Here is a 22,775-nt window from a genome sequence, read left to right on the forward strand (position 1 = left end):
CATTTCGCTGCAGACAAAGGATGTCCGAATTCATCTCAGCTCTGATGGATGATGCCCCGCGCCTCAGTGTTCAAAGCGCTTCTATCAGCAGGAGGAAGAGGTGGAGGGAGGGAAGGAGGGAGGCAGAGGAGGAGGAGGAAGAGCAGACGGGACAGTCAAGCGTTTAGTAGACGCTGTGCCCTCCCACCGCTTGACTCATGCCAGCTGTCCGCCGGTGAGAGAGACAATCCAGACCTGCCCTCGAGGTTTCAAAGGGCCCCTTTCACCGACACTGGGGCCTGATCTCAACAGGCGATACATCAATACACACACACACACACACAGCGCTGTGTGCATCTTCCTGGAGCAGAGAGGCTTTCACAACCTGCTGAGCACAGTGAGTAAGTTTCAGCACACAGAAGCAAATAACTTTGCTGAAGCAAAAGCCGTCTGCTAGATGTGTCCTTGATATACTTTTAGTTAGATTATCCCATTGATATTTATGGTTTTAACATGTAGGGTTTAGTATTATTATGGCGCATCATCTCACACACACACATAATTAACGTGTTTCCATAGATTTGCATCACGCATGTGCAAGCGAGGACAGCAGTTCAGCCCAAAGTATCAAATAAAGAGAAAAAAGGATGATCCTGGCTTGTGTCCCACAGAGCCAACACTATTAACTGTGATATTTTACTTTTTATTTTTTTTTGCTAAGGGATGCAGTGCAATACCACTCAGCCTACAGTCATTTCACTGCTCACCAGAGCAGCAACCTCTCTGTGCAGGGGGCACTGGTTTCCATTGCATATTGCATATCAAGTTTCCTCTCCATGGACATTATTTAACCTATAGTCCTATAGCCTTGATTGTGTGTGTGTGTGTGTGTGTGTGTGTGTATCAGTGTAAACTAAATCACTTGTTTTTATCACTGATAGGCTCATAATGTTATTGTAAGTGTCTAACAAAATGAAAAGGATTATTTCCGAGATGGACCCAAAATGATGGGGCACAAGTTTCCCTTTCTGGTATGTTTTAATCACAATAACGTTCATAACGGTGTCACTATAGTATGTAGTTTTGTGTTCTCAAGTTGCCACAAAGTAAAAACAGCTTTCATATATCAGGATGTAGGCAAATAGATTACTGAAAAGCATAATTTAGAAAGTTATCATTCAGTGCGATCATTGTATATTAAAAGTGTTGTGAACTAGTTAGCTCACTAGTTTTAGACACACACTCCCCAACTCTTTGGCTTGGGCCAGCTAGTCCTCAAAGCCTTTGAAGATTGAGATTTTAGCCATTATACCCTTCAATAATCTCTTTCAGTTCAATGATCCTCCTTCAGTCTAGGATGAGAACTTCAACTTCAAATATCTCACACACATGTGCACACACACACACACAAAATTACATGACAATTGCTCTTACCACCATGTCATTTTGTGCTGATGCAATACTATTCACAGAAAAGTTGGTTTCTATCCTTCACACAGATGTGTGTTTGTGTGCTCTTTCCATGAAATCTAAATGACAAGTAATATCTTTTGGTGTTCTTACCCAAACTTTAATACTTTTTATGTGGACCAAAAGCAACAAAAAAACATTTATAACACCAAGCTTGTTGCTTGTTTTTCCCTTTTTTCCTAAATAAAACTCTGTACTCAAGCCAAATATCTGAGTAAATTATTCATGTAGTCCATTAGTGCTGGACACCCATTGAACACTGACCGGGTAGGTATTAACAGCTAAGAAAGAGACCATGTCGAGTGAGCCAAAATATCTTTCAAAATCGTATAACTCACTTGCAGTGAAAAAGTATCAGCTGCATTACCTACTTAAAACATGTCGGAGAAATGGCTAATTAAATAGGTGGAAGCAGAAAAGAGATAGACAGTTGAACAAAGCAAATAAGATCGAGACATCAAGTAAGGAAGTGTACTTTCTCTCTAAAAATAGCATGGCAGGCATATATAATGCTTCTCTGTAGACAGCAGGCAACTATACACACGAAAGAAACCAACGCTTTCTCTTGTGAGTCAACTAATGAGGGAGCAGAATGAGGCCGGTTATTAGGGTTTGTGTTTTTCAGTCTTTATGCAGAACTAGAAGCCCCTGTGTAGGAGCGAACGGCAGAGAGCAATTTCCACTTCCATATCTATTAGAGGCTGTGGCAGTAACCATTTCAATTAAGAGCCCTGACAAGAAATGTATTTAAATGGACAAAAATAAATCAACCATCCAAAGAGCAATAGTTACCAAAATTAAGAATTAAGTAAGTAACCAAATAAAAAAAAAATATGTATACATACGTAAATAGGCAAATAAATAAGCTGAAAAACCTTTTATGTGCTCTCAGCTCCACGTCAACCTCCAACAGGGAGTGCTTGCTGAATAACGGTTATAATTCTATTCCATTCTCAACGATATTCCTCATAAAACCCCCGCAGGACTGAAGAGAGAACATCTGAATCAAAATAAAATCAGTGCCTGGGAATTCAAGTCTGTAGAGCACTTGAATGTTTTAGGCCAGGATAAAAACATAAAGACCCACCGTAGACTAAGGATACCACAACAAGGACAAACACTACGGCCTTGGTGATAACAGAATAAAAATGCAATTTTATGTGGTCACAGTAATGTGGAAATTTTTACAATTTCCATTGTAAAATTTCAGTTTTCCATTGTACATATGCCTGCTTTTGGGTATTTGGGATGGAAACACAGAAATAACAAACGGAGCGCACATTAGGCCTACTTTCACTTTCTGTGCGTATTCATTACGTCAAAGATAATTAGTAGCAAAACAGCGATCAAATATTACATGGCAGTGCGTTTTGTTTTCAAATGTTTTCATGCAGGTCTAGATAACAGGTGAGGGATGTTTAGGAGACTCGTAAATCCTCAAATTTAGGCTGCGCAAAGCACGGCACCTTTATTTGGCCATGGCTTGTATTCGAGTCAGCTATAATATAGTCCTTTATTTCTTGCGTTTTATTGTGAGACATGGGCCTACTTTTCGTTTGGAGCGGCATGGGTAGGCTATCAAAAGCAGATGTTTAATTTGAGATTTAATTTACGTTTGGACTGTTGATTATATTGCTAAATATCGGGACTGATGACCACTGAAATCTGTGGGGTATTTAATGGCTTACAATTAAGTTTCATAGTGTCGGGAATTTCGATTGCCATCCAATAAGGTATCCGCGCTTTCATTCATTCGTGTGCTGTGCTGCAAGGGAAACCTTATTCCGTATAGCCAAAGATGTCTAAGATAGCCTAAATGTAGTTATTTTTTAAATTATGCATGATTTACTTTTTTATAAAATTCATAGGCTGATGCCTGGCAGCAACAAGTGTTTAAATGTAGGCTTCAGCCTCTAGCTCAGAAGGGTGCGGCATGCAATGAGAGCAACGTGTTGGAGACTCATGGTGTAAATGACTTTTCATTGGCAACAATACCAACCAACAATATAAAATATTAAGAAGAGCTCTTTTATGAGTTAAATTGAAACAAAAATTATACTGGCTTTTATTTGTCCAAATCTGAGGCCCGGCTATAAATAGAATCCCTGCCATAATTTGACGATTTAGGTATGCACGTGTGTTTCAGACGTAGTGCAAGCACTAATCTCTGACTGAAAGTGCACAGGACTTGTGCATTTGAGAGCGCTCTCTCGCGGCTGTAGACATAATGTTTCACGTAGGGTTCATGTCAGTTAATATAAATTAACATTTAAAAACATGTTCAATTATATATTTTTTCATATATAAGTCGCACCTGACTATAAGTCGCAGGACCAGCCAAACTATGAAAAAAAGTGCGACTTATAGTGCGGAAAATACGGTAAGTGTTACGGTCACCACCACACTGGTCTGGCCTGGTCTGGAACCTAAAAGAGAAAAGCAAACAAGTTAAGAGTTATACCAAAAACAATATTATACAAGTGTACAATTGTTCAATACAACTTTTAAGTGAGATTGTTGCACCATAAATTTGTAATGGTAGTTAAATATCCTAGCCTATAGGATCACAAACAAAGCAACATTTTGTGTTTTATTCATTTCAGTTTAAGGATAGTTGATAGCCAAACAGTTTCAAGTAAACAGTTTAGAACACTTTGTAGGCAAAGGGTGTGTTGTTGCTGTTGATAATCATAAACTGAGTCTTAAGGATGGACAATTCTGATATTATGTATCTTAATAACTACAATAGTTTATACAGCTTGCTAGGTCTGTCATCCACATTTTTTCTACAGATTACGATGTAGGCCTACTCTAGGATGTACTACAACTGGGAAGCTTAATTCGTGTGCCAGGATACACTTTAAATTTTAGGCCAGAATAATGCAGAAATCAGTAACGTTAGCCTAGGCCAAGTAAACATACTCTGTAGCCTATGTTAACGACACAAACGTTATACCTCAACTTCTGTAGTGTGTTTTAACAATACTTTGGTCATATCGTCCATTTCCAAACAGTATGACTTATCAGGTCCCTTTCCACAGGTGTATTTAAATCAAGAGCCAGATAGTATCTGCACAATATGATTACGCTAGACTACTGTATCTGGTTAACGTTAATGCTGGTTAGTAAACAAATGTAACTTTAACGTCAGTGATTAGCTGGGAGCAATGTTAGGTTTGATTGTCGTTAGCTAACGTTATCGAAACCTACGGCTAACCGGTCACTTTAAAGTTGACGACATACAGTAGCTGCTAGGCCTATTAACGCTGATAAGGTGGGTGCTAACGTTAATTATTCCCCTAACGTTATAACATTAGTTTGGCTATTTGTGACCCATTATTTTATACAACATAATGTTTGACGACATAAATGAGTCAAATGCCAAAAATCGGACCACTTACCTTGTCTGTAAGTAGAGAAGGACAGTCAGTTACGAGCAAGTAGCCTAAAGTGGGATCACGGCAGACGATAAGACGAACGTTCAGAAGACTCACAGCTCCAGTGGTAGAGAGATTGCAGTGGCTGATTGCTTTCAGCTGCAGGTCACGTCATAATGCTAAAAGTTGCCGCCACAGTGGTCAATGTTAACTCACTGGGAATTTGTTGCTCTTTTAACGTAAATATCTCAAAAAGTATAAAGTTCACAAATGTAAAAAATACATTGTACAACTGTCCATTACAAGACCTTTGTAAGAGTGTTTGAATGACGTCAAACGGCTCAGTGGTTTTAGTGTCATTAAACGTCAAACTTGATCGGAAGAAGAATAATAAAAATAGATGATAATAATAAGAACAGTGATAATAGTCCATTGCATTTACATGCAATGCAATAATAATAATTATAATAGTAATACAGAGTAGATCCCAGATCAAAGCAATAATGATAACAATAACAGTATATACAAGGTAATAATCTAAAATATGGTAGTGGTAGTGGTGGTGTGGTGGGGGGGTAGAATGGGAAAGGAACATCTCATGATATGTACCCCTTTTCTTTGCACTGAGTAGCCATGGATTGAATGACATGGTGGACACTCTCCCACTGCAGTAGGAAAGAGCTACTTCATCAGTTGCTATGCCTGTGTGTGTGTGTGTGTGTGTGTGTGTGTGAGAGAGAGAATCAGCCACACTGTTCCTGAGGCTAGAATGTACGGGAATCTTATTCTGATGGCCTCTGAATCAAATGCCTTGGAAAACGTCCTTCACATGACATCAGCCTGTCCAGTACACTTGCGACAAGAGATTGCATTAACATATCACTGGTGTGCTTGCTTGGTCTCCAGTTGGCAAAATCCGACACGACACTGAGCTGACAAACAAAAAAAACAAAAAAACACACACACACAGAAAGGAGTGACACAGACAGAGGCGTCTGCCACCATAATCCTGTGAAATTGATAGCTGGCTTTGTGTCTGCCTCTAATGAACTTGTTAGCAGCAGGAGGGGTGTGTGTGGGATGGCTATATGACTGAGACAGCCAATATTTAAGTAGGGAAGTTAAGGCGAGAAGACATGCCCAGAATACGTTTCCGGTTGAGAAGAGACTCGCAGGCAACTCATTGACAAGGAGTCCGACGTGCTCGGCCCGATCAATACATCAGTGAGCTGTCAGCAACTGCACCCAGATGCGTACTCCAGCTCATGATCATTGAAGAAAGTTACACCCAAGACAAGAGGATATTTAATATAATATAATATAATATAATACATCAAACTGTATATAAATAATAATATATAAATACAAGAGAAGACAAACCACCAAGGGGAGAATGATTGGGAGTCTGTGATGCTCATGATGAACATGGGGGGTCTGTAAAAGGATGGCCTGCCCCTGTATTACAAAGAGCCAATCACATTGTCAGAAGAGGCACAATTGACTTTTTGCCTCAACTAAACTTGCACTGCTGCAAACATTGTGCCAGGGTGGTGTGCAACTCAACTTCAAAAGAAATATTTAAAACTAGTTTCACACAAATGACTATTGATGCATGTTTGACCATTCTATCATATATGCAGTGCAGAGGCAGCTACTGTTCCATTGAAGTCTATGGCTATAGCTCAGAATTTCACCACGTATGCGAAGATCTTGGTTCTATAAAATTAGGAATGTGAATTTTGGGCATGTTTTCATGATACTCAAACCCTTTTGACCATTTCAGGTGCATTTTTAAGCATTCCATTTTGGAGAATTATATCAGGTGTGCGCCTGTTATTTATTCTGCTGCTGTTGGCCGGTTGCTAGTAAGTAAGTAAGTAAGTAAGTAAGTAAGTAAGTACATTTAATTTATAAAGCACATTTAAACACAGCATAAACTGACCAAAGCGCTGTACAGCGGATAGCTAAAGATAAAGACTAAGACAAATAATACAGAAAAACACATTGGACCAATAGTCATAAGAACATAAAAACATAAATAAAAGGAAACCTTCAATATCAGGGCACACAACACAGACATATATAGGATGAGCAGGAGTACAGGGTTAGGGAACAAGGAATGCCAAGGAGTAAAGGTGGGTTTTTAGTCTGGATTTGATAGAAATGGAGGGAGCAGATCTAATATCCAGGGGGAGCTGGTTCCACAGACGTGGAGCAGCAACTGCAAAGGCTCCATCACCCCTCTGTTTTAGCCGTGAGCGGGGCACATGCAGAAGCCCTTTATCTGAGGATCTCAGGGACCTTTGAACTAAGTAGGGCTGTACAAGGTCGGTGATGTAGGTTGGGGCCTGCCCATTAAGTGCCTTAAAAACAAATAATAAAACTTTAAACTGAATCCCTGAATGCTACATACGCTCATCAATATGTCAACGACACGCCTCTTTATGCAGACAGGACTTGATGCGAGTTGTGCTACTTAGAATCAGCTGATTAAATGAATGGTTCAAACAAAAATGTGGCAGGACTTTCACTTTTCTGAAGCTGGACTTTTACACCTCTGGTTATACATGACAATAGAAGGGAGAGAGAGAAAGAATGAATGCATGCAGGGGTTGATAACTGGGAAGAGAGGGGACAGGGGCTCATGGGCAAAGCCAAAGGGAGTGAGGCGATGGCAATGTAGATTTCAGCATAGGCCTTTATCGAGAGAAATAGGCAACGAGGGATGACACACTCGTCAGCACTGCCCAGGACTCTACTGGAAATCTAGCCATGGCTGTCAGAAGCATTGAGAGTCAAAAAAAAAAAAAAAAAACATTTTGCAGTGCATCCTCTCAGGGATCACAAGCCTCTTGTCACCAACTCTAACTCAAGAGGGCATGGAAGGCGGAGCAGAGAGGCCAGGGTCTGGCTGCTGACTTATTAGATTCCAAACCCTGTCCCTTACTTTGAGAAGCCATCCCATAATCTGGAATTGGAGAGGCAGCTGTTCTTTCTCTCTCTCTATCGCTCTCGCTTTCATTTCTCTGTTCAGGACCATCTGCTGTGCTATCCATCCTTGTATCTAGCCCCTTCCTGACACTCGTCCCATCCCACTCAAAAAATGACCATGGCATACTCAGCAGTTCAATGGACCCACTAACTGAAGTTTAATAGAAGGTGTAATGCTCTTCGTAACTCTTCACTCATCCTCTGTTTACTGACAGCCATGCAGTACAACAGCAGCGAGAGAGAGCGAGAGAGCGAGAGCGAGAGAGAGAGAGAGAGAGAGAGAGAGAGAGACACACACACACACACACACACAACAAGATACAACTCAACCAAGCAACTTTGCAGCACACGACACCATGACATTTCATGCCAAAGGTCTGGGCTGAATGTCATCGGCCATTTTGGAAGCAGCTGGAAGAATAAAATCAAATGTAGCCCTGACTCTGTGTGAGGCGCTCAACATATTCTTTGATACCAATGTACAAGCATTTAAGAAAGTAAATAAATGTTGAATTTTAAAGTTTTGGAAAGGAAAAAACAAAAATCAATACAAACAAAATCAATCCCACTGGCCTTGTTGACAGAGGCGTGAGCAGTATACTAATCTGTGGGCGGCCGACAGACCATAACCCATCAAACAGGGCCAGGTGTTTGTCAGTATCTTATTTTTCCCATCGATAGCGCCTGAGTAATGAGAACGAGAACTGGAGGAATCGAACCGTGAAGAGCCGCAAAAAAACAAGACACAAACAAGACGTACATGGGAGATATGGCAGTCTAAAAAATCCACTAAATCACTTCAACCTGCCTTGTCAACCCACTGTGACCCAGGCCGCCTAACTGATGTCTCACATGCATGCGTAACCACGGTTACTTCATACCGCCACCGTGTTTTCTAAGCAGCTTCAGAACTTCAAAACAAGGTCGGTGACAATCCAAAGTTTAAAGTCCAAGGTTCTGACAGTTTCCCTGGAGATACACGGTGATACAAGGTGAGACAGGAAGCGAGAGAAAGAAAGTGTCAGACAGGGGATTCAATGATACACTAACAATAAACAAAAAGCAGTGCTAGACACCGGGCTCCGGTAAGGTTTGCACCAACTGTGCAGACATGTCCAGCTGTTTAAATATAGCCGTTTATAAGTATTGTTCCATTTGCAGAGAGAGACAGCTGTTTTCCTCTGATTATTTCTGGCTTCTGCAGGTGTAATTGTTCTCCCCATCCTGCATAACATGCAGAGAAAAAGCACACCAACTTGCGTCAACGGAACTGTTAACTCCACCTGGCCAGAAAAAGCACACACGCATGTTTATTCCAGTTAAAACAGTCACATATGTTTCCTCCAATTGTAAGAATGGGCATGATGGTAACTGCAATCTACAGTATTTGTTTGCTGCCTTTTCCACAATTGGTCTTAAAATCAGCTCTAAATGGTGCTCGTCAGCACAAAAGTTGAGACTCGTCTCAAGTACTATATTGTAATAAAAAGCATCTGTGTTAACGGGACGATTATGCTCACGCTCTTTTTCTTTGGGAAGGGGTACGCGTCTGGGCTGCCCACTCTCACCATTGTTATTTGCTTTGTCATTAGAACCTCTAGCTCAGGCTGTCCGTCAATCAGAGCAAATTTTACCAATTAATGTAAGAAATACATCTCATCACATCTCTTTGTATGCTGATGATATACTTTTATTTGTAAATGACCCCGCTTCATCAGTACCTCATATTATGTCATTGTTTAATCATTTTAGTGATCTTTCAGGTTACAAGATAAATTGGAACAAATCTTGTTTTCTACCACTAAACTTTGACCCTGTCTCTGTGCCTCCTCCTAGTGCCGCACCCATTGTAACATCATTTAAATATTTAGGGATAGACATATATCCCTCATTGCATGATATTGCAAGTAAAAACTCTCTATCAAACTGGTCATCTTTGCCCAAGTCATTATATGCACGAATTTCAGTCATCAAAATGAACGTTTTACCACGAGTTCATTTTTATAGTGCAATGATACCCTTGCCACCCCCTGCACACTTTTGGGACAATATCAACTCCACTCTAAGGGAATATATTTGGAATGGGAAATGTGCAAAGATTAAGCTGTCCACTATGCAACGCTCTAGGCAGGATGGCGGTTTATCTTTTCCTGACTTTAAAGTTTATGCCCAAGCATTTGCGTTGCGCCCCATATAAGTCTGGTTTGATTCAAATAAAAATGTGCCATGGAGAGCCATTGAAGAATCAATGGTCACCCCCTATAATGTAAGAGATTTGGTTTTTTGCAATGTTCCTATTCGACAATGTGCACTTCGTTTTGGTCCAATTATAGCCCATTTATTATCCACCTGGAAGGTTGTAGAAAGATAAACAGGATCTATATCAAAATGGCATCATCACTTTTTAATAATAATGGGTTTCTGTCTGGGAGTACCCCATTTAGATCTTCTCAATGGGCAGAATGCAACATTACAACTCTTGGAGACCTGTATGATGACAAAGGCTTGAGAACCTTTCAGGATTTAAGATCTAAGTACATTATACCGGCTTCTACTTTCTACTTCTACTTGCGCATCAGATCAGTTCTTAAGGCTCTTGGTGTTCCTTTTAACACGAAACTACTAGTGCATAGTATTCGCAATGTTACATATTTCAATGACTTCATCCCTTCTTCTGCGTCATCTATTTATTCCTTCCTGATGAAGAAATTAATACAAGCCTCTTGGAGTAATAGCAGTTTGGTCAAAAGATTTAGAATGTGAACTGGAAGATATAACACGGTTGGAAAGTGTTATACCTCTGTATTTGTTATTGATTGTGAATATGTGCATCATAATAAAATAAAAAACAACTGATCACAAAAAGTTGACTCGTCTCGGGGTCATGATGGGTAAGAGACAGCCTCCCCTGCCGATTCACCCAAGCAGTAGGCTACGTCAATTGGGGGGGGGGGGGGCATAGTCATAAATAAAACACCTCGCAAGGCTCAGTGTTATTCATCCTGTTCAATTCAGCCAGTCTGGTTGAGTTGTTAAAGTCAATAGATTCCCACAATTGGTGCCAACATCAGAGCATCCACACCAGCAGACAAGGGGTGGGGGGGCTTCTGTCTTCCTCTACATGATCTCTTCAATCTTTCTGGAGCAGATTCTCCTCTTCCCAGCAAGCACCGTCTGCCACCTCCACTTTCCCCTTCACCCATCCATCCACCCATCCATCCATCTGTTCTTTACTCTCCCCCTACCTCTTCTCTTCATAGTCATCCTTTGCACAGACAGACACTACTTCACTGGCCGTGACAGACCTTGCTGCTATTTCAGTCATTAGGAAGGCTGAATTAACAGGCATTATATTTTAGCTGATACGGAGAACAAGCAAGCTTCAAATGCAAAAATGATATTTTCTTTTCCAGAGCATGATACAAACACTTTGACCTTTTTTTTACACTTTCAAGTGTCACCTGTGACAGCACAAATCATGATTCATACGATTAATACATGTCTCTGCGCATCATGTATGTATGTATGTATGTATGTATGTATGTATGTATGTATGTATGTATGTATGTATGTATGTATGTATGTATGTATGTATGTATGTATGTATGTATGTATATATATATATATATATATATATACATATACACACACACAGAGAGAGAGAGAGAGAGAGAGAGAGAGAGAGAGAGAGAGAGGTGATGTGATGGGTGAGGCACGTACCCCTCGACAGCAGAGGGCAGCCTCGACCGACAAACGCTTTTTTCCACTGACCCACAGACAGTGTGGCCAGCACACATGCATATTGAGCAGAGGGGGAAAAAAAGAAGACCAGGGCCCTTACCGGCATTCACAATGGCGTCCACTTCCAGAATGGTGATGTCACCTTTGTGCAGAGACACTTTGTCACTCAAGGAGACGGACGGTGCTCTCTGCTCCTCGTCTTCCCCTTTTCCTAAGAGAAAAAAAAAACTTGAGTTACATATCGGTTATCCTTTTCTTATCAATAAAAGCAAACATTAATAAAGCAATATGGCTTCTAATATAAGTGAAAGTGAGGTTGGTAAAGGATACTCCCACGTTTGTGGTTCTGCCGCAGGCGTCAAATTCAGATTTTTGTATGTGCCTCATCTGCTCCAAAAATAATATCTCCAATCAATAGTCTCCGCGTCTTTTGTTGCCATGCAACGAAAAATGCCACTCTGCAGTCAAGTCGAGTGAAAGAGGCTATTTGCACAATAATTTGGATACTCATCTGTCCATACGTTACATGTTGAATCTGAGCGTTTACCCAACTCCTACGCCATTTTCTCACTCAATAACTGCCATATGTGACATTATGAAATCGCTGCTCTTTCTTCTTGAATGAATGGAACATTTGTGTCGGGTAACTTAATGCACAATGTGGGATGATTTCTAGCAGTAAAGTGGGGATGTCCTGAGATACTGTCACTAGGGTTGCAAAGGGGCGGAAAATTTCTGGTAAATTTCCAGAAACTTACCATGGGAAGTTAAGCTGGGGAATTTTGGAAATATTCCAAATTGGAAACTACCATGGAATTAAAGAAAATTATGGGAATTAATGGGAATTTACAGGAATTAACTGGGAATTTTGGGTAATTCATACAAACTGTTTCATATACGAACATTAACATTTTGTTTCGTAATAAGCAATATGATTTGTATGTTCGTATTTTTGCTTAGCTTAGCATACAAAGCTAGCTAGCATGCTAGCGGGAATCCCATTCTCTGCCTATGGTTTACTAGCGTGCTAAACTAGCAACACTGAACTGCCCAAGATACACCACACCACTCAACAACAAAATCTGATTGGTTGGAACATTTTTCCCCCATGCATATAAACGCATCATAGGTTTCCTTTATGTCTAGCAGCCTATGCCGATTTCTGTGTGCATGTGATTGACATATGTGCAGGGTAGAAATTCGACTGAACTTGCATTAAATCAGGTTGTTTTAACTAATATTAGACTGCAAGATAGGGTTTTGTCCACTACATTTAAGTTCCCTGTTATAGACTAACTTGCCATATTAAAAAAATCCCAGTTTATTCCCAATAATTCCCGTTTATTCCCATGGAAAGTTTCCAACTTAGAAAATTCCCGGAATTTTGCAACCCTAACGGTCACTAATGGAATGCCTCACACCCGATCAGATATTAGAGCGGTACAAAATATGACCGCCGCCCAGTCCAGCACATTTTTTCCACAAAAATAAATCACGCTGAAAGGCCTATATGATTCTAACTGTCTCACTAAATTGCATTATCCACAGTCAATTCTCACTGGTATCTGCTAGACAACTAGTACCAAAACATGATTAGTTCATAGATTTCACATGTAAAATTCATTTTATACAACCCCACCCCCATCTTGCCTGTTCATATTTCTGAGAAATTCTTGAATTGTGTGCATGTGTGCGTGCACACGTTTATGTTTATGTGTGTGGGTGTGTGGGTGTGTGCTTGTCTGCGTATGTGTGTTTGTGCATGTGCATGCATGCGTACATATGTCTACTGTGTGAGTATGTGTCATACGTATGATTACTGTGAATGTATGTGTGTGCGTGTGTATCTGTTTATGCACATGTGTGCACATGGAATGGGTTAACATGACCCCTGGAGGCAAACATACAGAAAAAATTGGTCATCCTAGGCCCTACAGTTCTCAAGATTTTCACAGAAAACTGTGTCTGCCCTACCCTCCTTTCGGGGGGTCCAGTCCAGCGGGGGGGGGGGGGGGGCTACAGATCAAAACGAAAAACGATGGTTCCATGCTATCCATGTGGGGTTACATGCCCACCAAGTTTCGTGTGTCCCGGGAATCCTTGACGGAAATTTGGACATGCGAAAAAGAAAAAGAAAAAAAAAAAAAGAAAAAAATCTGACTAAACCTATATGACCGCCGCTTCGTCATAATAAATAGTTTGACTGGACCTAATCAGCAATATATTAGTTCATTTTTGATGGGGTTAAAAGCACTTCACCATCAGAGTATCTTAGAATATCAGATTTCGTTTATAACAAAAAGGCTGCCGCTAGAGAAGCGAGATTTTAAGACTCCGCCATCATGTCGATTGTACAAGATACTGACAGCGCAAGAACTTTAAAAGACAAACAGAAAACAGCGATTAAGGCATTCATCGCGAAGAAAGACATTTTTTCCCATTCTCCCTACGGGATTCACATTCATTGCGCCATGCAGAGACCATTTGTTTTCTGTATCGGTTGAAACATGCTGCTGCTCTTTTTTGCACTGAGGATAGTCTTCACTGACTGAAACGTTTGTACAGCACTTTTGCACTTTCTTGCACTTTTTGCACACCGTGTTACCTCAAACATTTTTTTAAAAAATATATGTAAAAAAAAACTAAATAAGGTGGTTTAAAAACCAACCTTTTGTGATTACTTGTTTCTCAGAGTGCAAGCTTAAGAGGACTTAAAAACAAGGCGCAGCTCTACTTCATGCTTTTCGGTTGAAACATCCCCATTATTATATCCAAATGCAGTGTTACTAGATCCTTGTTACCAGACTGGTTATGCCAGGGTTAACTTATCTAATTGAATGGATGGCATGGAACCACAGCCAGAGAAAACACTTGGCAATAGCAGAGACATTACACTGAAGCACTATGATGCACCTTTCACTAAAGGTGAACAGAATGAAATTCATTAATGCCACGGTGGATTTTTTGAGCTTGTATGTCTATGCTCTCTGTCAACTCAGAGGATATTATTGGTCAAGCCAACAGGAGCTTTTCTAAGCCAGTAGAGCATGGAGATTGGTACTGGCAAGGCTTATGGCGCATATGGGAGAGTTGCATACTAATAGATCCATATTGAAACAAACCCACAAACAGCATGACCAGAAGGCTACAGACTAAGCAAGGTTTTCTGTATCTCAGTCATTCAATGTTGGTCCAATATGTCCTTAAACTTAGACCAACTTAGACTGGTTATTCTTCCCTACTGCTCCACATCATAAATCATGGTAATCATACCGTACCAGTGAGCAACTGGCAAGCTGGCGCTAAAAGGAAGCCATTTGGTGGTTGTCCATGCCATTTGGCCATAGCCATGGCAACTGAGATTACTCCCCTAGCGTAAATGCTAAAGAGGAGAAAATGAGTGAAGGCTTAACAATCACTTTGAAGCAACAATCTCTTTGAAGCGCACACCCACCTGGACAAAAAAACAGTCATTATAAAACATATACAATTCTTTGACTCTGGCATCAAATTATTCCTGTCTTAAACCCAGTTGCATAATTAGTTATAGGCCCAGAAAAATAGATGCTGTTATGGTGAATCTAAGGGACTGTGGCCCCCTAAGTCTTCCATTTTACTCTTGAAATAAGCACATGTGACTGAGTATAGACCCGATCTCTCTAAGAACGTCATCGACCTATAACAAATACCTATAACGTTACCTTAACTGCTTCTCCTCCAGACTCTGAGAGACTCTTAATCATAGAAAATGACAAGCTTTGTGACTACACACCACTCTCATCCAGGTTATTTCCCAGCACCTCAATATTAGCTACAATAGAATGCTATTTGCCAGTGGAGGCCGCAGTCAATATGTGATCCAGTTATCCAAACACAATCACTCTAATGTCTCTGACGTACAAAATAAATAAATAAATGATTTAGACTACCGGTACATTTTTCTGGCATGTTCAGTGCCCAAAAAAGAATATGATTTTGTCCTTTACTTAAATGGAAAATAAAGGAGCATGAAAGTTAAGTGCAAGCCCAAGCTGTAGCAGACATTGTAGAACACATTTAAGTATAAGTATATACCCTTTCGATCCTGTGAGGAAAAAGCACACAGTGAACACACAGTGAGGTGAAGCACACACTAATCCCGACGCAGTGAGCTGCCTGCTACAGCGTCGGGTAGCAGTGAGGGGTTAGGTGCCTTGCTCAAGGGCACTTCAGCCATTCCTACTGGTCGGGGTTCGAACCGGCAACCCTCCGGTTACAAGTCCGAAGCGCTAACCAGTAGGCCACGGCTGCCACCCAATGTACAACAGACTATATGGAAATCAATTAATACAAATTCTTTTACTCCTTAAACCCACCCTTCCATCCACACTTACACTAACCCCCCTCCCCATCCCCAAACAGATCACCTACACTATGAAAGTTTAATAAAACTGTCAAAGGTACAGATTTTGGCCTTTGACCTATGCTGGATAGTTTCAAGAACTGAATACAACAAAAATCATTTCTGTTATAATTAGTTTTAGGATGGGTGAAATTCTCACAGAAATCCTGGACTAACAATACACAGTAGACAGTACAAACATACACATGTTACAAAGACATAAATAATTGTAACAAGACGGCTTGTAAAACATTTTTATCGTTGTTGTATTTAGTCTGTGCAGTGTGAAGCCCTAGCCTAGGATTGACCAGCCCACCATTACTGATCTCAGCTGGGACAAGAGCCATATCATGACCTCCCTCAATCAAGGCCTTAGTGACTTTCTACACAATTGCTTTTACTTTCTCAACCTGACTGACATATTCTCAAATCTCTTCAACCATATTGTTGTTGTATTCAGATCACAATATTTTGCCAGAATCATTGACGACACAGAATTTCTCAAAGGTCTCTGTGTTTTCAAAATATCAAATAGCAATTCCAAACTTTTCTGCAGACTAAAGCTACAAACAGGATGTACTGTAAGTTCTTCATGCACATTTTGTCACTGGTATCATACAGGCTAACATCATAGTCTTTGTGATTCATAGCGATTGTGGTGAAGCATCAAGGAAGTGCAATACAGGGGCTGACCCATTTTCTTTGGGGGTACTTCCTCGATACATCATAGGTAGCATTTCAGCTCTTTTGACTGTGGTGGGCCTGCATGCGGTTCTTGGTGCAAGGATGCCCACAACAGCTTCTACAGTTACCTGACTGATTTCCACATCTGCGAGTAAAAAAAGACAATAATAAAACAATACCAATGATAGAAGAGTGTTAGCGTCAGAGGTCATCAACAACAACAAGGTCCCAGCTGTGACTGTACAGAGACAACACTAAATTTGAGTAACAAAAGTAACATTTATCCACCCGACTGGATTTCTCTCTACCTTCAACTGACAACAGCACTCCCTCTGCTGGCTCACTGAAAAAAACATACCAGTGAACTCACAGTGACCTTTGACCCCTATCTGTATTGTGCCATAACATGCCCGTTTAAAATGTCTGTACACAAGCGTGAGGGGCAGACCTGATGGAGAACTAGCTTGATCGGTACTGAAAGCCGCTACATGAAACCCAGTTGCATGGGCAGCCCTGGAGCCTAAGAAGTCCATCAGTCACCATGTCCTGCAACACACACACACACACACACACACGGTGCATCACAGTGGAAAGAGTGTGGACAAGCGGATGGACACCAGCAGATAGCCATTCTGTCAGGATGTGACAGCCACTAAAGGTTGCGCTGCCAGGGGAAGCATGGCGACGCATTGCAAACGACTCTGCTTAATCAGGGCATCTGAGCATGTCAGGCTGTTTCATGCAATTGCCCTGAAATGTGCTACCAATTAATATCTCTTTGTTTCCGTGTTACAGGGCAATACAAAGAGCAGGTTATTTTTGCAATCTCTCAATGTGACTGACCTACTAATTTGCAAAGCATTATAATAGTGTATAAGAACAAACTAGATCCCTTGATCTTTCATTTCTATTCACAGATCTGTATGCAGTCGTCTTCTTTTTGCCATAAATTACACATACAAAATGGTAATACAAAGGTCCATGTAACACCACTCTGGTCAAAGCAATCTGTTCTGGTTCCTGTGTTTTTTGCTGTGAGCAACAACTTAACATCATCTTAAGCTAACCTGACAGGCAAAACCTTCTGCATCTCTATGGAGTTACCCACAGATAAAAACCTTCATTCAAAATGACAACTGAACCTGCCGCTGTGATCAGTATAATCCTTACCCACCATGTCACATGGAAGTCCCAGCAGTGAAAACGAGCAAACTTCTGAGTCTACAGGTAGACTAGACACTGTCTTTTGCATAACTGATCTTACTGGTTTGACGTTCACACACTCTTAAAACGAATGTTGGAAACAACACAAACTATGTTGTCCCTATCTAGACATTTTTTTAAGATTTGTTAAAAAAACACCACAAGGTATTTTCAACACACACTGTTTACACCGTTTTAAGAGTGCACAGTTCTTTGTGCCTGCCTCTTTCTGTATCGAATTGACTTTGGTCAAGACTGAAAGTTGTAGAATATGCAATAACGAACTGTGTGTTTATGCTTGGAGCATTTGGCTGTAAAAAGAATGCCAGACGGACATTATTATATAACTGCTTCACTGTAGCTGATCACTGAACAGAACTCTATCCTCTCTCTAGCCTCTATCTCCTTGTCCAATCACTTTGTTACATCATTGTTATACATCATTTCATTTGTTGTTGTTGTTATTGACTGTTGTTATGAGCTTTACCACAACTGGCCATGCTGACACAAGGTCATCAGTCAAAGTGTACTGGTAACAGTAGGCTACAATACATCAGTTGAATAATTCAGAGACTTATTGAACCTCTGTAATTTGTAGAATAAAAATGTATTTTGATGACATGGAACCATGCTAGGGAGCTTTCCATGACAAATAACTTTATCCTTTTCCTATCATGCAAAGCACAAACACAACCTCCTCTAGACCACATCAGTGGAAAGCAATAAGGAGAACTGCTGACCCAGAACAGGAACAGGCTTTACAGGCAAGACATTACAGGTACCCAAAGGCTAAACTACACAGGTCAGATCAGTTGTGCTTATGAGGGGCCCTACCAAGCCAAAAGCCCTTAGAACCATCTTACCTTTCCCCTCTCACATCACTTGTGCATACTAGTGGTTTCATCAACTAGTCGCATCACTAGTCAGCAGCAGTAGGCAACTAGTTGTGGACAAAATAGCTAAAGGCTAAAAGTGCTAGACATTTCTATGTATGGACTGGAAGTACTTTACCGAAATGAGACCTGTTCCACTATGACATACAAGTATACAGCTGTATTAAAGTATACAAATAATACTTTGGCTATGGATAACCATTTAATGATGAAACATCGGCTGCAACAGTTGGAACTAGCAGTAATGTTAGCACTAGCACTCAGTAGTTCAGTAGTTATCAAAACCCTAGTGCATACCAGAATATACATGTCTACCACCAAGTGGAAATTGCCTCACATTTAAATATAATTTTGACCACGGTTTCATTCCAATGGCAACAAACAATTTTTATTATCATGTTTACACTGTATGCAAATGGACAGTAGGTCTATGCATATGAAGTGGTTTCTGTAGCTGCTAGACATATGAGTTCCTGAACGGTAGTGTAACAACAACAACAACAACAACAACAATTTGCATTTATATAGCGCTTTATCAAGGCAAGCGCTTTTCAGTGAAGGAGGAACCTCACTAACCACCACCAATGAGTAGCACCCACCTGGCTGATGCATGTCAGCTATTATGCACCAGAACATTCCTTACAGCAACTTGAGGTGGAGAGTGAGGAAATGAATGTGCCAATTACACTGTGAGATGATTAGGGGTTCTAAGCCACCTTTTCCACACTTGAAAGCCATAGGATGTCACCGGACCTTTGCGGTCAGCCTTCTCTATATGCTCATATGGAAATTAAGTCTATAATGCATAAGTACTGAATCCCTAACATTTAAGGATGAAATCTTCATTATATGACCAGGAAGACTGGTGGAGACTGGTTGATTTTTTTTCTGGCTATGGCATTGTTCAGTTTATATCTCATTTTCATAGGCGTTTATACAGAATTGAACTGAACTGAACTGAATTAGTGGTAGGTCTAAACGATTTGGGGAAAATATCTTCTGTTCCGTATTCACTATATAATGCATCTAAGAATTACTCTGAAATATAACCCTTTTGGGCGAAACCAGCCCTATTTCTGCTTGATATTGTTGCTGTACATTCATCGTACAGCGGCCGATGGGGCTTTTTAAAATGTTGGTATGTTCATCATGTTGCCTCAGGAAGTAGCAGAATACCCCCAACTAATCAGATTTGTAAGCAGTACAATTAATGTGGCCTTTGCGATTTGTTCAAATTGTTATTTTGATTAAAAATTGATTAATCTTTCAGCCCTAATCAATAGCAGAGTACAATATAGCCTAGCAAGAGACAGTGCAACTCTGATTGTCTTGCGATGTATTCTTTAGGCAAACTAAGGCCTGAAGAACTCTGCGCAGAACATGTAAATACTACATTTAGCCCACAACATTGCCCATCGCATCAGTCTTCATATGCCCATGGAAGAGTCCCTTGGCTTGGGTTCAAGTGTACCTGTAGTCTTTTCACGGTTCATATGCCCATGTAAACAGAATCGCTTGGGTTCAAGTGTACCTGTAGTCTTTTCGTGTTTCCTCCATGTGGGTACCTTGTCCAGAGACATAAAGTTACCACGATACTCTTTGCGTCGCTCCTCCAGTCCTAGCTTCAGCAAGCGTTCTGTGGAGGAAAAAAACACCAGTATTAAACTTAGCCTCTGCTAAAGAAAAGGGGCAGACTTGGACTGAGCTGAATGCAGCTTTACATAAAGTGAATAGTAAGAGTGGCATTCACTCATTGCATTTTATAAAGCTTGTTTGACAAACATAACTAAATCACCTAATTGACAAATGAAACACTGTCTCAGAGAAGCAACAGCAGGAGCCCAGTAGCCCAATATAACTGACTGACAAGTTAAAAGTCAAAGCATCAGGGGGGGAAAAACGCTGCCCCATACTTTCTGAAATGTTCCCCTGAGTGGGTTGAACAATTTTATGAGTGGTACAAGCATGCCTCAAAGGTTTTCTCTCTGCCTCGCCCTCAAGGGAATATTCTCCAAACTTCAGCTTCTGATTATTCTTAAAATAATACTGCACCCAAGTGCCCTTGTCAACACAACGCATGCAGCCGAGGCCAAGCATCCACCATGAATTGTTTTACGGAAGCAGTTTCAACTATCTGAAAAGTCATTATTCTCAGAGTTTAAAAAACTGACCATGAAAACCAGGATGCTCTAATATGTGAATGTACCTTTAAATCATGTTCATTCAAAATACTTGTGCCATCTCTAGAAATGTCATACCGTTTGCACTGCAAAATCTACAGCATGCTTGACTTGGACAACTAATTACTTATCCGCAGTGCCACTAACTGCCTTTTCCAGCCATCTAAAGACCAGTGCTTGTGTAAAAAAAAAAAACACATATACCACGAATGAATGCAATTATCAATCTAACAGGTGAATTTGCTAATACAAATGGCCTAGAAGACAGATTCACTCTCAGAATGCTCTGGTGGAATTCCACTTGCGCGCGGTCTGGATGCTAACACGAGTTGGGTGCCTCCTCCACGCTACAATACAGCACAGCAGTAGCATCTGCCAGCCACGACTCGTGTAACACCGACTTACCTCACATTAACATCTGAAGCTAATCGGTTGTGTCCCTTGTCCTGCTCACAGTATCAAGTCTGTAGCCCGCACATTTGATTAATAGACTGACAAAAAAATGCTAGCAGGTTCTCCAGTTGTGACAAGCCACAGGCGCCGAATGATATCGCTACAAAACCAACGCTTACCTTTCTCCGTTCTCCAGTCCTTTTTCTTTTTACTCATGGTGCCGTGATGTATGGGCTTGAAATGACTGTTTTTTGAGTGTAACAACCCCAGGCTCACAGCGAGTGTGTTCGGCAACTCAAGAGAAAGTGAAACAGCTCCTGGATGAGGTGTCTCACCTGAGAAGCTGTCAAAATATAGTAGTCTCTGTAGCATGCAACCTAACTTGATTGTTCTGTGGACTGTGTATCGGTTACCGGAGTGGACGATTGGGTATTAAAGACAGGGAAGTGACAGTATGATAGGGTGTTTTGATGTGGCATTCAGATAACAACCACGCTCTCTGGAAATGGGGTAGGTTGATCCAATTGGTTCATCCTCAAAGCGTTTAGTGTGGTAGGCTAGCAACGGTAAAGTGGTAATACTCTTGATGCACTACAGTCACAGGGCTACGGACAGAACATCAGTGAGAGATGGACCAGTCTGGTCACAGGCGGGTGCAGCTAGCATTTTTCATATTTACAGATTCGCTGATTGTAAATTAATTTAAAGGCAAATAATAAAAAAAAGAGTCCTCAGTATTAGCGCGTGCTGATCCCACTGTCTAAAAAAATGTGTCTAATTGTGATTGCTTCCGTTCAAGCATGTGCATCATAAAATTCAAGTAGGGTACATGGATTTAATCCGTTTTGCAGATTCTTAGAAACAGGCAGGCAGACAGATAGATAGATAGATAGATAGATAGAAAATGAAGTAGGCTTTCAGAGGCTGTAACAGAAGGGAGGAAGTGAAAATACACTCTACAGAGCGTTCATCCTGTGGCCCAGGGTGATATTTTAACCCAGATTTTACTGAAAGCATGCACTGTACCGTCTCAAACAGTCACCTGCATTCAAGGAAGACTAGACTAATAAACAAATAGGCTGTCTATGAGAAAACGATATGTTTTGTTGTTTGTTTGAAATGTGGTTCAAATTAAATATATACACAGAAGGCTGGAAGTCGTATACGTAATTAAATTATACAGTTATCATTTTAAATGGATGATACAGGCAGCTGATTGAGTTGAGCAACGTGACTTAAGAACTGGAATCTTAATGGAATTCAGTTTTATTCAATCTGCCACTTGTCTCCATACCATTCAAACCCCTAGCCTCATGCTCAGCTACTGTAGTGTTTTACATGTGGTTGGGCTTATCAGCCTTAGGTGGATAGGCCTACCACACCAAAGGCTATTCCTAGTCCATGGAACAAAATGCAGTTAGGCCTGTGCTTTTTCTGCAGTAGGCCTACATTGCCGTTTCATGTACGAAATACTACATTTGCA

The 22,775-nt window shown here is 40.7% G+C and overlaps 1 protein-coding gene across 7 annotated transcripts in view; it reads right to left on the reverse strand.

The window, feature by feature from the left end:
• The window catches only part of macrod2 (mono-ADP ribosylhydrolase 2), a 497,711-nt gene extending 476,003 nt beyond the window's left edge, over positions 1-21,708 (reverse strand). For 4 of the 7 annotated variants that reach the window (XR_006023267.1, XR_006023266.1, XM_042065452.1 and 1 more), the window contains exons 1-3: positions 21,472-21,707; positions 20,251-20,355; positions 11,659-11,769 (exon numbers count right to left, since the gene is read on the reverse strand). Coding sequence is in view for 5 of the 7 variants with exons in the window: in XM_042065452.1 (XP_041921386.1) it covers positions 11,659-11,769; positions 20,251-20,355; positions 21,472-21,664 (409 nt within the window). In the remaining 2 variants the exon portion in view is untranslated. Of the gene's footprint in view, positions 1-11,658; positions 11,770-20,250; positions 20,356-21,471 lie in introns of all 7 variants that reach the window. The other 3 variants (XM_042065451.1, XM_042065450.1, XM_042065453.1) reach the window with 3 other exon arrangements.
• Between the last annotated feature and the right edge of the window lie 1,067 nt (positions 21,709-22,775).

The sequence above is a fragment of the Alosa sapidissima genome, chromosome 16 (genome assembly GCF_018492685.1).
Source record: "Alosa sapidissima isolate fAloSap1 chromosome 16, fAloSap1.pri, whole genome shotgun sequence".
NCBI classification, from domain to species: Eukaryota; Metazoa; Chordata; class Actinopteri; order Clupeiformes; family Clupeidae; genus Alosa; species Alosa sapidissima.